General features: G+C 38.4%; 1 protein-coding gene across 1 annotated transcript in view; it reads left to right on the top strand.

Annotated features, from left to right (window-relative positions):
- Positions 1 to 330: 330 nt before the first annotated feature.
- The window catches only part of LOC122797224 (prostatic spermine-binding protein-like), a 171,392-nt gene continuing 154,564 nt past the window's right edge, over positions 331 to 17,158 (top strand). Inside the window, exon 1 of the mRNA XM_044066061.1 lies at positions 331 to 451. Within this exon, the coding sequence (XP_043921996.1) occupies positions 331 to 451 (121 nt within the window). The remainder of the gene's footprint in view (positions 452 to 17,158) is intronic.

Genomic DNA, 17,158 nt, shown 5'->3' with positions numbered 1-17,158 from the left:
AGAAGGATGGAAAAAGTGAAAGACATTGATTTTTCACAAAGGGATAGTGAGAGTGGTTTCATGTTAAAGGCAGCTGAGTCTTCAGTATCTGAGAAGGAAAAGGCTAAACCTGTTGATCGAGGAGCAGAAGATGGCAGTATGAGGATAAATGAACCCTCACAGGACTCTGAGATAGAATTTCAGCAAAATGTGTTTGCTGCAGACATGCAGGATAATAAAGATATTGTTATTACAACCCTTCAATTGGGAGAGTTGCAGGATGATTTATTAATAGACATGGCAGAACAGAGTGAACCAGAGGTAGGAAAATAATTGTCATAGGGAGAAATTATGGGGAAAATCCAGAGAAAAGAAGTGAAGGATATAAAGAAGAAGGCATTTGCAGAGGTGCTTGCAGTTCTGAAAGAAGAAGAAAAGGAAAGGATAAGGACTGACGTTACAGAAAACAGAAGTATGTTGTATGGATACAAAACAAAGAAGATAAAGAAATAGACAAGTATGAAATTTAGGACACAGTAACAGGACATTTAGGTATCAAGGCATAAGAGGTAAGAGCTTTTATATTGATTAAAAAAGAAACATGTTGTGACATTTTGTGAAACTGATTCTGGATTAGAGACCTTTTTCAGGGAATTTGAAAGGAGAAAAGATATTCATCCATGGAATAAATTTGATATAAAGACTTCTTATGAAACACAAAAAAATACACATATAATTCAGAAGAGAGACATAAAAAGACTGTAAAAGACTATTTATTGAAGAATGTTTGTAAAGAAGTCAAAAACATTTCAAAAGTTTTTGATAATAGAGGGTTATAGACTGTGGGATGGGACTGTATGTAATGTTATATTAAATTTGATGATAATAAAATTGTACATATTCCAAGTATGATCAATACTGAATGTGATGAAGCTTTGTAAAGTACTGGAGACAACTGAAAGCATATTTTTGTAGAAAAGAGGGACATTTTATAAGTAATTGTGAAAAGAAAAATGCTATGTATGTGAAGAATTTGGTCATAATGCAAAAATGTGAGATGAAATGTTTTAAATGTAATCAAATGGGGCATTTGTGGATGAATTGTAAAGAAAAACAAGAATTAGAGGTACAAATGGACACAACATATAGAACAAAAGAAAGAAAATGCAGATACAGCAAATATTACATTAAATACATATAAAGATAATGGAAACAAAAACAGGAGAAGGAGCATGTGAATATGACTGATATCAGTGATATCAATAATGATGATGAAGAAGATACAAAATAGAAAGTGGTAGAAAAAGAAAAATTCTACTGGAAAGAGGGTAAGAGGAAAAGAAAATGTCAAGCTAGTAGTTTAAAAGAAAAAAAGAAGAGAAATAGGTAATAAACTATTTCACTTGGGAGAAGAGAGTCAAATAATCTTAGATTTTTAGCAATTAGTGTTAATAACTTGAAGAGTTTAACAAGAAGAATTGGAGTATTTGAATGGTGTAATAAATGTCGTCAATGTTATAATATCAGTAGATAGTTGTTTGACAAGGGAAGAATAAGAACAAACCGAAACATTATGGAAAGGACATACAATATGGAATTTGGGAGTAGAGACCTGTTCGTGTGTAGCAATTTTATACACTAATAAAGTGATAATACTGAATTACTTCTTAGTCAGATTAGATAGAATAACAGTATTAGATTTCAGACTGGATCATAGAGTTTATAGACTTATAGCACTCTATGCTCCTGTTTTATTTAAAGAAAGAGGAAAAACTGTTTCAGGAAATAATTATGTAACAGTGAAAATGGATATGATATTGACAGGTGACTTTAATTGCAATATAAGAAATATAAGACAAAATAATGAGAGAGATTATGAAGTGTGGGAGATTAGTTTTAGGGAATACAAACAGATATACTTATAGGACAGGTAATATTAGAGCAGAGATTGATTATTTTTTGGTATCTATAGTATAACTATAACAAAAAAAAAGTTTTTTCAGACCATTTAGCAATCTGGATTAAGACAGATGAAAATACAGAACAAATAAAAATAGGAAAAGGAATCAAAAGGATACGCAAAAAGGTATGACATAAGAAAGGAAAAGATATTATATTACAGTTCTAGAAGGAACATGTGACTATGAGGGAATTCTATATTAATTAGTCAGAATGGTGGATGGTGATTAAACTGAAATATAGAAAGATATACTTACAATGGGAGTTTAAGACATGGTAAAAACAGAAAGAGGAGCAAAAAGACATGCATACAAATATGTTAGATGTTTTAGAAAGAAATGATACAGTTTATTATACACAAGCAGCAGAAATATATAACAGAAATCAAGAAAGAATAAATGAGCTGCTATATAAGCAAAAATATTTTTGCAGGATAAAAAGGAAGTAGTGTTACCATATTTAAGAAAGGTGATAAAACAAGCTAGTGAAATTATGACGGAGATGAAAAATAAAGAGGGATTCATTGACACAGGACAAGGAAAGATAATGAACATTGTAGTACAGCATGTCACAGAAATGGTAAGAAAGTGGCAGTCTGAACTGGAAACAGATTGGGAGATTAAACAGTTTAAACAGGAAATAAATACAGAAATTGAAAAAACAATTATGCTATAGAATTTAGAAAGCATGATTAATAATCTAAATTTACATTTGGCAGTAGAACAGGATGGTATAGAATATTTGATGTATAAGAGTATGGAGCATGGGCAAAAGGAAATATTGATACAGGCATTTAATGAATGGGTGAAGAAAGAAATTTGCTATACACAATTATGTAGAGGAATTATCAGTTTTATATGGAAAAAAGGGGAGAAACATGATATAAATAATTGGAGACCTGTACTTCTGAACAATACTGATTATAAGATTTTTTTATGAAACATTTGCAGAAAGGACTAGAATGCAAAATGAGAAAGATATTGGAAGAAAATGTATATGGGGTTAAGGGTGAAGGATGTCAGGAATTATTAATGTTTTTTTTTAGGGAAACAGTAGATGATATTTGAACAAGAGGGAATACAGTGAAAATAGTGGTTGGAGATATAAATAAAGCATTTGGCATTATAGATCATGATATATTATGGAAACTAATGAAATGTTACAATTTCAGCATAAAAATTCAGTAAGTATGCAAATCATGATATACTAATAGTAAAATAAGATTTATTAGTTAATGATTGGATAGGAGAAGAAATAGAAATGAAGAGAGGTTTGAAGCAAGGATGTTCTATGAATAATATTTTGTTTGGACTAGTTATGAATTGGTTATTAAAAAAAATGAGAAAATGCAAGAGAATGTACATGTGAAGAATTGTAATATTACATATCCTGTTATTATGTCATATGCAGATGATATCATTCTTATGGCTAAGAATAGTGAAAAGATGAAGGGGCTATTTTATATGTGAACTCTGGGTTGAGTAAGTTGAGAATGATGTTAAAACAGAGACAAAAGTAAAGGTTTGGGGTCTACTGGGCAGATAGAAGGAATACAGTTTGATGTGAAGGAAATTTTGGTCTTGGGAATAAAATCTGGTAGTTCAAATATAATTAAGGAACAATGGGAAAAACTTAAGAGACTTAAAATGAATTAGCAGTATGTGGAACAGATATAAACTTTCCTTAAGGAAAAAAGTACATTTGATAAATTCCATTTGGATGGGAAAGATTGGTATGTTGTGTATATATATATATATATATATATATATATATATATATATATATATATATATATGTGCGTGTGTGTGCTACCAAAAGATATGGAAAAGCAATTTACTGAGGTGGTGTTCAGATTTATGTGGGGATCCAAGTTGAGTCCTGTTAAAAGAGGGGTATTATATTTGAATAAGGAAGAAGGTGGTAGAGTTTATTAAATCCTGTATTTTATGGGGCTTCTTTAAATGTATATAAGGTGTTGAGGTGGATTAAAGGAAAAGATAATTTGTAAGTGAGAATTTTGAAGAAGAAATATGAAAGAGAATGGACTTTATTCATAGGTTCATAGGTTCATAGGTTCATACTAGGCTATCTGCCCTAGGGCATTTATAAGCCTAGCCAGAATGGGTTTGGCTTTCACCACCCATTTTAAATTTATTTTGCTATGCCCTTTTTCGAGGTTAGTATACTGTGCCTCTGTCTAACAGTGACACAGAAGTGATACCCGAGGTAAACCTACGATCTCCCATCCACTCATCAAGATTCCTCTTGAAGAGAGTCAATGAGGGACTCTGCCTAACCTGGACTGGGATTTTATTCCAGAATGAAGGGAGCCTCTGGGTTATGAATCTGTCCCTCCAGCATGTCCTATTTATTTCAGTGCTGAGGTTCAAGTCTCTCGAGCGCGTAGCTCAATGGGATTTGGATTTTCTGAGGTGCAGCATGTCCATTAATTCCGGGTTGGACATGGCTTTATACGTCAGGCACAGATCGCCTCTGAACAGGCGGTATGCCACTGAGTAGAGCTGGACTTTCTTTAACCGGGCAGCATATGGCATCTGTTTGAGCCCTTTGATCCTCTTGGTGAGGTACTTTTGGGGTCTTTCCAGTTGCTGCAGGTGTCTGGTAAGGTACATCCCAAAAGGGGCATTGTACTCAATTATGGGCCTGATCAGGGATGAGTAAAGAGGCACGATGACCTCCCCTGATCTAGATGTGAATCCCTTCATGATTAGGTGGGCTATATAAAATGTTTTTCTAACCACTTTGGCCACGTGGTTGTCAAATGAGAGATTGCTATCAACTTGGGTCCCCAGGTCCCTAATTACTTCTTCTGTACTTAATGGATTACCACCTATGTGGTAATTTGTGGGCACTTTGTTTTTGCCAAAGGGGATGACTATACACTTTTTGGCATTTAGCTTGAGGCCATGGCTCTGGCACCAGTTGTCTGTTTCTATGAGGTCATTTTGGAGGATGCTTGTGTCGGCTGGAGAGTCGATTATGGCGCCCAGTTTGCAGTCATCTGCGAACTTGGTCAGCCACAATCCTTCCGTGTTGGCCTGTACCTCCGAGAAATATATACCGAACAAGAGAGGTCCCAGGACTGAGCCTTGTGGAACACCACTTGTAACTGGTTTGGAGTCTGACATGGCTCCAGCAATTCTAACCATGTGGGTTCTGTCCTTGAGCCAGTTTGCAATCCATCTAGTGACATAGGGGTTTATATTTAAGCTGGTGAGCTTATCTATAATGCCCGAGTGGGGTATTGTATCGAAGGCTTTTGTGAGGTCCAGGTAGGCTGTGTGGACCACCTTCCGCTCGTCAATGGCCTTGGTGACTGTTTCAAAGAAATCAACCAGGTTTAAGAGGCAGGATCTGCCCTTAACAAAGCTGAACTGGGTAGGATCCAGTGTCTGTAGGTCCCCAATATCTTTATTTATGAGGTCCATGATGATCCTTTCCATAGCTTTGCAGACCAAGCTAGTTAGGCTTTTGGGCGATAGTTTCCAGGATCCGTTGAGGCACCACCTTTATGGAGAGGGACCACTGTTGCTGTACGCCACTCTTTGGGCACATATCCTGTAGTAAGGCTGAGATTGAACAGTAGTTTTATGTTTGGGTTTAGCTCTTCTTGGAGTTCATGTAGGATGCAGCCGGGACACCGTCTGGTCCCATTGATGCTGTGTTTTTTGCTTTGGAGAGGGCGGCACTTACCTGAGCACCTGAGATGACAGGGGGGCAGCACTCTGCTGGGATAGATATTTGCCCTTTTGGTCGGGTCGGCCGGAGTTGTTTGCGCTGAACCTGTCAGCTAGGATGTTGGCAATGTCTGTGGGTTCAGTGTATTTTTTGTCATTTTGGACTAATTCTGAGCATTTCTGGGAATTACCACCCAGGTTCCTAACATAACTAAAGAAAGCCTTGTGATTATCCTTAGTGTCCTGTGCAATTTTTCTCTCAAAGCTGGCCTTAGACAATTTTATGAGTGCCCGTAGTTTTTTGGTAATACTGATCAGTGATGCCTTCCCTTTTTGGGATTTTGCTCTATCATTTAGTAGCTTCCTCCTTCTATTGTATAGTTTGTTTATGGCTGGGGTCCACCAGAAAGGACGTCTGCCTTTGGAGGATTGGGTCTTGGTTTTATTCGGGATCACATGATCCATGCATTCCTGAAGGTGTTCATAGAATGCGTTTATAAAGGATTCTGCAGTCTGGGCCGTATTTTCCACAGGCCCGGGGGCTTTGAAGGATTCCACCTCGGTTTTGAGGAGTGTGAAATTTGCTTTAGAGAAGTTTTTCACTTTGGTTTTCTGGGCAGGGGGTGGGGTCGGGATGTGAATATCCAGTGAGATTAGTTTATAGTCTGATCTTACCAGTGAGGGATACACTTCTGGTCTGAAGCATAGAGTCCCCATGTTGGTGATGATCAGGTCCAGTATGTTTTCCCCTCTTGTGGGAGTGGTAACAAGTTGTTCCATAGCATTTGAGTTTATAAATTCTAGGAACCTTTGGGCTAGGGTGTTGGAGCTAGAGTAATGCTCCCAGTCTATGTTTGGGTAGTTGAAGTTGCCCAATATAATGGTGTTTGGAGAGACCTTCATATTTTCCAGTGTTCTCAGAAAGGCCGAGTGGGGTTCCTGGGTTTGGGAGGGTGGTCTGTAGCAGGCTATAAACTGGAAGGCAGTTTTACCCGCTGTTAGTTGCACATGGATAGTCTCTGATGCTTCGTGCTTTGCCACCAACCTGGAGGTGTGGGTATCTTTGATGAATATCGATACTCCCCCTCCTTTTGTGGTTCAGTCCAGGTTTTGGGGCCGAAAAGCATGGTATGAGGTATAACCTGGTAGTGCTGGGGTGCTCTCGGGAGCCCTGAACCAGGTTTCTGTTACTGCACAGATATCGATGTTCTCCATTCTAAGGAGAGTTTCGAGTGCGTGCATCTTGAGGTTTAGACTTCTGGCGTTGAGTAGCATTACTTTTAGTTTCTTATCCCTTGTGATACCTATGGAGGTGGGTTTGTCTTTTGAGCCTTGCCTAAAAAAGGCACTATGGGGGTAGCAAGAGCCTTTGCCAATATCCAAAAGCCCAGGGGTGACAGGTGCAAGCTGTCCCTAGCGAAGCATCGTGGCTTGTCGAGCATATCATCCCAAGCTGACAGGCATTGGATCCCCTTTGAATGACACCAGTACTTAAGCCAATTTTTGAAATTGATCATCTTGTCTTCATATTGTGGCATCATTCTTGGTGAGGGTAAGGTGCTACTCAAGGACAGGGTCATACCGGCCTGGGCTACATGCTCAGAGAGCTCCTTTATGTCTCTTTTCATGTAGTCCAGGGAGGTACGTCTCAGGTCATTCACACCAGCATGGACAATGACTGAGTCATATTTGTACTTGCCTTGGAGTGACCTGAGTGCTTGTGTTATGTGGCGGATCCTAGCACCCGACAGGCTGCTCACCGTGACCCTCTCCTTGTTCAGCCTGGTGAGCAGGACGTCAGTGTGCCTGACGATAGAGTCACCTATTACAAGTGTATCAGGTGTGTTGTTTAGTCTTAAGGGCTGTGACTGTTCGGCACACTGGCTTTGTGAGATATGTGTTGCACGTGCTTTGTTTTGGGGTAGCGGTTGCTTGGGTGTCTGCTTTGGAGGTCTCTGCTGCTTAGGCAGATCTTTATTTAGAGCCTCTGAGTATGTTTTTGTGTGATTATGTGTTTGGTTTGCTGTCGTGGTAGGTCTATGTGAGACTGGAATTGTAGTGAGTGTGGTTTCCTTCTCCTCCTGACTGGTTATGCCAGTACTGAGTTGAGAGAGCTTAGCCTCCAGTTTGGCTATATGGTTGCATCTCTCACATGTGTTGGAATTTGTTGGGAGGAGGAGAGGGTTGTCTGTGTACATGAGGCAGTTGTAACATTGCCTCAAGATTCCCAGATTCACCAGTTGGACCGGAGAGGAGATTGACAACTGACCTTTGGACATGCTAGAATAATATTGGGAATTCCTTAATAATTGAAAACAAGGGCCAGTGGAGAGTGAGGGTGTAGTGCTTTTAATTTTTAGTGCTGACTTATATAATTGCTTTAGCGAGCAAGTGCTAGGTAACTTAAGTGCAATGTGTTACAGGTAACTTAAATGCAAAAACGACAAACGACAAACGGTAACTTTCTTTCAAGTGAAACAAGGAAATAAGTACAGTAAGCAATGCAGATATCACTAGTGATCCACAGAAGCCCTGAGAAGCCGCGTATTAGGTGGAATTAGCGTTCCAGGGAAATAACAAGCAAACAAACAACAAGCATATAAACAAAGCTAGATTCAGCAGGCCTGGATCTAGTCTATGCTACAGCAAACAAGGTGTACCAATTTCAGTAAGATACAGTTCAAATATTCAGGCACTATAAACCTTTAGCCAGAAATTCCCCGCTCAGAAGGGCAGAGTCCAGCCTCTTCTCCCACAAGAGTGCAGACCACAAACCTTCTTAATGTAAAATAACTGGTCTGAAGCCCAAGTGCTTAAACCAGAACTAATACACTTTAAGAATAACAGACACTGGGCTCTCAATCAGCAGTTCCCAACTTAGAAGGATGAAAGCTACCTGTCCTGCCACTACAGTGCATGCCACAAACCTTCCTAATGTAAAACAACTGGTCTGAAGCCCAAGTGCTTAATCCAAAAGACTTAGAATGATAGCTACACTTTAATCAAGTTACTACCAAGCAGTAATAAATACAACTGAATACTTTAGAGAATGCCTGGATTAGTGCTCAAGTTACACAAACAAAGTTAGATCCAGCAGGCCCGAATCCAGTCTATGCCACAGCAAACAAGGCGCACCAACTTCAGTAAGAAGTAGTTCAGATATGCATGCACGATAAGCCTTTAACCAGAAATTCCCAGCTCAGAAGGGCAGAGTCCAGCCTCTCCTCCCACAAGAGTGCAGACCACGAACCCTCTTAATGTAAAATAACTGGCCTGAAAGCCCAAGTGCTTAAACCAGAATTAATACACTTTTAGAATAACAGACACTGAGCCCTCAATCAGCAGTTCCCAACCTAGAAGGATGTAAGCTACCTGTTCTGCCACTACAGTGCAGACTTAATTAAGAACTAAAAGGATGAGAGTGTGGACAGATCAAGAAATGAATGTGTAAAAACATAAGAATGTGGAAGTTGAAAATAGATGAGTCAGAAGATTATAAATAAATATGCTATAAAAACTATAATGATACAGAGTTATTTTGTGAATTTGTAGACCCATTTAACAGAAGAAAAAATAAAGGCTGTAAAGGAAAGGAACTAAAGATATAAAATATGTTGAATGTCAGAATTTTTTGTGAAGACTACAAATCAAAAAATTACTGGTAAAAGGAAATATGCCTTATTAGAAAATAAATTAAAGAATTTGTTATTTTTGTGGGGAATTGGAAACAGTTGAACATATTTTTTTAGATTGCAAGAGAGTGAAGATATAATGGGCAAAAATAATAGAAGAAAAAATAATAGAAGAGATACAAGACTATAAACAAATCAATATGCACATGATAGAATATGGATTTTATGAAAATTATAATAGAAAAGCTGTATGCTTCGGCTGTGGTGGTATAGGGGTTAGCATTGTTGCCTCACAGCAAGAGGTTCTCCAGTTTGATTATCGGCTGGAGCATCTTCTGTGCGGACTCTGCATATCCTCACTGTGGTCAAGTGAATATTTAAAGACATGCAGGTAGGTGCGTGTGCCTTCTGTGAGGGTTGGATGCCAGGCTGGCAACTCAACACTATAAAAACAGCACTGTCAATCAATCTGCAGACCGATGATCCGCTGTGGTGACCCCTAACCAGGAAAAGCAGAAAGACATTGCTTATACTAGAAAAGCTGTATATAATATCAATAAGAAGGTATATTATGGATTGCATGGAATGAATGAAATCATGTTTAATGGAAAGTAGGTAATTCCAAATATAATATGAAAAGTTAAATAGTGGTTGTGGAAAAAAGCATGGGTTTCCATAGAAAAAGAAGGAAGTGTTGTAAAGTAAGGAAGATTTTGAAATCTGTAAATATGTAAATCTGTGCATTGCAATGATTTTGTAAATATGAATTTATAAAATAAAGGACCCCTCCTCTTTTTCAAAAGGTGCCATGAGATCTTTTACATCCACATAAGCTACCACCAACTCAAGAGACTAGAACCGCAGTTTAATGTTTCTGCCAGAAACATACTGCATCACTATAACAGCAATGCTATGTGTGAAAATGTTTTGCTGAGATTTGTGGAAGAAAAAGTGTGTCTTCTAAGCCTGACACATTGAAAACTCTATAGCACATCCTCTGTAAAAAAACATTATTATTGAGGTACATTATGTTGTAAATCTCCTGTGATCTACAGAATGATTTATTGGTTGGTCTTCATAGAAAATAGACTTGTATCTGTGCAGTGCTAAATATCAAGCAGCCAGTAGTATGATATGGCCTATAGCTGCTCAAATGTATAGCAGGGATTGCATAGCCTAGCTAGTCCAAAAAAAAATACTGCATAGTAAATGAGTGTAAATGTGCTATAGGAAGAAAGGAAGTAGTAGCATTAGGCAGGTGCAGTGGAAGAGCCATGCTTGCCAAGTGCACAAGAATTGATTGTCAGACCTCTAACGAAAGGCAGCATGCCCAAGCATGCCCAAGGCTATCAGACCACATGCGTGCAATGAAGTGCCATATTACTGTCACATATGCAGTGGCACCCAACCCAAGGTGGAGTACTACTGCAAAGTACCAATCGAGTTCATCATATAAATGGGGTGGAAATGGGGAGAAAAGGAAAGTTAGGGAAGGGTAAAAACTGCAAGAAAAAAAAACAGTCAGGCTGGAATTTTCACTGAATAATACCTTAAACCTCCTGCAATGGAGCCCCATAGGATATGTGCAAATTAAATCCTAAGAGCATACAGTATTTCAGCTAGATGGCATTAGAATGCCCATGACATTTTTACTTTTTAAGTCTTTATGGGTGCATTCAGGTCAATAAAGCCATACCTACCAGCTGTAAGCATTCACATTTTGACCTTCTTAGTGACTTCATCAGTACAGCATAACTGGATTATTTGGCTATGCTTTAGAAACACAGAGTTTAAAATCAAGCCTGATATCCATAAATATTAAAGTGCCTGCAAAATATTCCAGCTAGCACCAAACCAAAGGTAAAAGCATCAAAGAGACAAACCATTTGGTAAAAACTGCAAGCAAAACCCAGTCAAGCTAGAGCTTCCACTGTGTAATATCTTAAACTTCCTGTAGTGCAGGCCCATGGGATATACAGGGCCTGTATCTCAGTATTCCAACCATCGCCAATGTGATTAAACTCCCCTGCTAGTCATCCCAAAGTTAGACTTTCAGGGCACCCAGTGTTACAAATGAGTTGCTTGTAAATCTTGTGTATTATTTCAAGACATTGTTGCACTGTCTCTAAAAAATATTTCAAAATTCATTTTTCTTAGACACACATCCTAGAAACTGACATATCTTAGGGTGAAGACTCTCAAAGGCATCAAGGGTTAGCTACACTACACTGGTCTAAAGAATATGTTGGTAGCACTGTTATTTTAATACATTATTGCTACAGTGATGACAAGATGTAGATCCTCTATTTTCTGCTAAAGGAAGAGTTCCTACTGGGGCAGTGTGAATATTCTGGCTGGGGGGGGTATTAGCAATTGTGAGTTGAAGTTTTACATCGAAGGTTTTCAGAGCAAAGAAATGTTTTTTTTCAGATTATTGCACTGGAGTTTGACAGACTTATTAGAAAGTTAAATTCCCTAACACTATGAACACATGTTCAGTAAATTCATCTAGCATATTAAGTCTTATCTGGCTTTGTACCCATATTTAGGCATAAGTATATATTTACTAATTTTATAAAAGGTTTATTGTGGGATAAAACACAAACTCTGGGTGTAAGTATACATTTACTAATTTTATAAAAGGTTTATTGTGGGATAAAACACAAAATCTGGGTGTAACCATCCCATCCTATACAGAAAATCCCCAGACCTTTTTCAGTCACACATATAGCATGTATCGGAGGAGAATATATGCATTCTGGTGGTGGTCAGTGAGACGAGTATTGGTCACTTGATGGCATCAGTAAATTCATAACTTTACAAAGGTGACAGAAAAGCAGTTAATTCACAGAGTAGCTCGGCTCAGTCTCCAAGGTACAGTGAGGAGCTCAGCAATCGAATAACCTTTCTGAGCACAGTCACTGATACTCTAATTTGAAATAAGTCACAGTCACTGATACTCTAATTTGAAATAAGTCCGTTGAGGTGATTTGGTCACCTAGTGAAGATGTCCCATGACTGCTACCACTGGAGGTGTGCTAGACATGGTCCACTTGGAAGACAACTCATGGCAGAGCCAGGACACAGTAGAGGGATGTCACTCTCAGTTCATCCTAAAATACCTAGGATAACATAATGAGCAAGAGACCACTGCTAGACATATGAAAAACCTGGTCTGCCTGCTTCCTACCAAAACAATGTTCAACAGGATAAGCAATGTAGAAAATGAATGGCTGGATCTTTTTCCCAAAAGGTTTTGCAGAATATCTTTAGCAGGCCTTTGAAGGGTCTACTTCAGAACCTCTACATCCCCATATTTTTAACACCTTTATTAAATTATCACCTAAGACATAGGCAAACATACATTTATATAAAAGAAAACAAAGCATATTATTATATTCCTAGTGACAAACATTATACACCACATATGTATTTTTTCCCTTAAATCTCACTCCTCCTCCAAAACATTATTCTGCATGTATCATTCCCGCAGTTTCCATTTTCTATGTAATTTGCTTCTACCCTTTTCAAAAGCTCTCACTTCTGGTTCTTTCATGTCTGTAACAATATTTACTACTACAAATACATTTAGTTTAGACTTTGATTTCCATTTTCTACTAATTGATTTTTCTGGCAGCAACCAGAATTAAACTTAGCAAAGCTTTACTATGTCTAGACTATTCAAATCTTGTTTCCCAGCTCAAAAAATAATTTTCTTACTTATAACCAATTTTGTCACCCAGTATTTCTGACAGAATATTCTGTAGGGAATTTTTGAAGTCTGTCAACTCATTACACTCACATAACATATGTTCCCAGTTACTTTTTTCATCTCAGTCACACCTCCAACATCTGCAATCTATTGGAGGAATTTTTTAAAAAACATTCTGCCTGGGGTTATAAAAATACCCATGCAAACACTTCCAAGCAAAAATCCTAAATCTTTTAGACTTTGTTGCATACTTGGGAGCCATACATATGTCCTCCCATTGTTTTCTTGTGAAATGCTTTTCCAATCTCTCTTTCCAATCCTTTCTAACCCCATCTGATTGATTCATATAGTTGATGTGCAATATTATACATGCTCAATTAATTAACCATTTTTTAACAATAGACTATGTTTTAGATTCAACTAATGACTCTACCAGAGCAGGTCTTTCATGTAGGATTGCCCTATCCCTTTATCTTTACTTTATCAATCCCTAACAGGGAAGGCAGTCTCTAACCTGCAGTCCAAATGTCTTCTTGACCTCTTCCCTTTCTATTACCTTCCCTCTCTAGTTATTTTCTTTCAATACCTTGGTTCATTTGCCCATTTCCCCAATAAATTCTAGCCCACTCTTGCCTATTCTCTGTACCCGTAATTGTAGTCATCCATATCAGCAAAACCTCCTTGCTCCATTCTTGTGTTGGCTTAGTTCTTAGAATATTTTCTACTACTTGATGAATATAATATTCTACGTGGTTGTTGTTATTCTCCTTAAGGATCTGCATCCAAAATGTCACTTTCTCCTTATTTCTTGAATTTCCCCCATTTCATCATCATTCCTTTCTACGTCAAATTATAGCTTTGTGTTTGTGTTATGAATATGAGCCTTAACTATGTAGCTCTAAAACAACCCTTCAGATCAGGTAATTCTAAAGCACCTCATTCTGCTGGAAGGATCAACTTATTCCACTTCCCTTCCCAGATAAATTCCTTCAGGTCTTTATTATTGTCCACAACTTCTCATCTGGTTGATACAAATATGTCTGACCTGTATATTTATTTATTTATTTTACATTTGTTTCCCTGGAAGGTCCATCTGGATACAAGTCCTTTTTCAGTGGAGGCATGGGGAGAAAAGCTCCACATAGATATAAAGTGAATAATACAATTGAATTAAACATCCTACTTTAGTTTATGAGTACATTGAGAAATATTGCAGATACATAAATACCAAATGGATTAAAAAACATTTTCCCTGCTTATATTTTGATATCCATATCCATAAACAATTGCTTCCGGTTTGTCAGTTTTTGAAATATCTTTTGTTTAGTCTCTTTCCATATATCCTTAGCTGCCATAACAGAATCCTTTTTAATCCATACTCCTAAATACTTTATTTTATCATGTCTCCATAAATACTGATATTTCTGGACTGATTCATGTGTTGATGCATAATTTACAGTTATAACAGTCTCCATTACTTTTATATCTTGAAAAGACTTGAAACTGTCTGAAAATGTTCCACAACAATGTTCTGTCCTCTTCTGGTTTTATCAGGTACAAAATTATATCATTTGCAAATAAAACCAAGTTTTCTTGATTACCATACTCATTATATCCTTGAATTTCTGAGTCCCTTATATTCTTTGCCAATTGCTCCAAATATAAAGCAAATAACAAAGAAGGAAGAAGACACCTCTGCTTGGTTCAGTCACAGTTTGCCAAAGAGGAACCCTCCCACTTTATTTTTTTGCCTCTGATCCCTCATATATCCTCCTAATTAACCTTATCATTATATCAAGGAATACAAATGCTTCCATTGCCCTACTCATAAAATCCCAGCTTACTCTGTTGAATGCTTTCTCTGTATTGACACCACCACCAACAGCAGTATTTCCTTACATTCTGCTTCCCTCTGCATCATTACTGTTCTATTTCCTCAGGTAGGGTGGTGCAGTGATGCAGCAGTTAATGTTGTCACCTCACAGCAAGAGGTTCTCCGGTTCGATTCTCGGCTGGGGTGCCTTCTATGTGGAGTCTGCATGTCCTCCCTGCACTTGGTTGGTTTCCTCCCACATTCCCAAGGCATGCGCCTGGAACATTTCTCCCTGGGCCTCTGCTGAAAATAGGCTCTGTTCCTAGTCAGGCTTTCCTGGTCAACAAATGTTAAATAAATTAATATTGTCAAATGTTTGCCTTCCCTCCACAAAACCACATTGATCTATATCCAGCAATTTTGGCAACACCTTCGCCATTCTTTTAGCAATTATAGATCTAAATACTTTATAATCATGGCTTAAAAATTAAATGGGCCTATATGAAGCTGGGTCTGGAGGGTCTTTACCATCTTTGGGTATTACAGCCACCACAGCTTTCTTCTAGGATGGTGGTGTTTCCCCTTCTTTTAAAATACTATTGAAGAAAACCTTCCAGAGCTTTATTACTTTCTTGTCTCTAAGCTTCTAAACTTCCATAGGAATACCATCTATTTCTGGAGAATTTTCTACAGACTGAATGTCAATTTTTTAATGTCATTTCCTCCTATCTTAACTATTAATTGTTGGGCCTCATCTACCTCTAAACTTGGCATACTTAAGTCTTCCATAAATATTTACATGTGTGCTCTTTCTTGATTTCCATATTTCTCTGTTTTGTACAAATTTTCATAAAATTTCTGAAATATCTCTAATACTGCTACAGGATCTCTGGTTATTTTTCTTTTTATAGGCTCCCTAAGTTTGGCAACAGCCTTTTTTACTTTCTGTTGCCTAAGTCACTGTTCTAAAAGTTTTCATGTTTTGTGTTTTTGATAATGACAATTGCATAACAGCAATCTTTTTGAGGTCATGCATATTATCTAGATACCCCCTTATTTTCTCTTTAGTATTCTGCAGTTGTGACTCTTCTTGTTCTGTAAGGTTCCCCTTATTCTGCAATGCTTTAACCTCATATTCTGCAATGCTTTAACCTCAAAGGCCTTCGACAAAATACCCCACTCAGGTATTGTAGAAAAACTTACCAGCTTAAATGTAAACCCATATGTCACAAGATGGGTTGCAAACTGGCTTAAGGACAGAACCCACAGGGTTAGAGTTGCTAGCGCTATGTCAGACTCCAAGCCGGTCACAAGTGGTGTCCCACAGGGCTCGGTCCTTGGCCCCCTATTGTTCGGCATCTACTTCTCAGAAGTACAGGCCAACATGGGAGGACTTTGGCTGACAAAGTTTGCAGATGACTGCAAACTGGGCGCCATAGTGGAAAGTGCATCGGACGCGGATATCCTTCAGAAGGGACTCACGGAAACAGATAGCTGGTGCTAGAGCCATGGCCTGAAGTTAAACGCCAAAAAATGTATAGTCATACCCTTTGGGAAAAACAAGGTAACCCCAAGCTACCATATAGGTGGCAATCCACTAAGCACAGAAGAGGTTATCAGGGACCTGGGGACCCAGGTTGACAGTGGCCTTTCTTTTGACACTCACATTGCTAAAGTGGTTAGAAAGACCTTCTACATTGCCCACCTGATCATGAAGGGATTCACATCCAGATATAGTGAGGTCATTGTTCCCCTGTACTCTTCACTTATCAGACCAATGATCGAGTACAATGCCCCATTCGGGATGTATCTCACCCGACATCTGCAGCAATTGGAGAGACCCCAAAAGTTCCTCACCAAAAGGATAAAGGGACTCCAAAATCTGTCATATGCTGCCAGATTGAAGAAACTCCAGCTCTATTCAGTTGCATACCGTCTGCTCAGAGGTGACATGTGCCTGACATACAAGGCCATGTCCAACCCGGAATTAATGGACATGCTCCACCTCAAAAAATCCAAATCCACCAAAACCACTAGAGCAAGCGACTTAAACCTTAGCACGGATATAAATAGGACGTGCTGGAGGGATAGATTTATCACTCAGAGACTCCCTATGCTGTGGAATAAAATCCCGATCCATGTGAGGCAGAGCACCTCGCTGGCTCTGTTCAAGAGAAATCTTGACCTGTGGATGGGAGATCGTAGGTTTATCCCGGGAATCATCTCTGTGTCACTGCTGGACAGAGGCACAACAAACTAATGGGCACAGTATTTTTTCATATAAGGGGTGGCGTAAGCCACAAAAATTTGGGCTAGGCTTATAAATGCCTTAGGGCAGATAGCCTAGTATAAACCTATGAACCTA

This window comes from Protopterus annectens, chromosome 3.part0 (genome assembly GCF_019279795.1).
Source record: "Protopterus annectens isolate FY-2018-M chromosome 3.part0, PAN1.0, whole genome shotgun sequence".
NCBI lineage: Eukaryota > Metazoa > Chordata > Ceratodontiformes > Protopteridae > Protopterus > Protopterus annectens.
The sequence above is the reverse complement of the archived record's forward strand: the minus strand, read 5'-3'. Positions and strand labels throughout refer to the sequence as shown.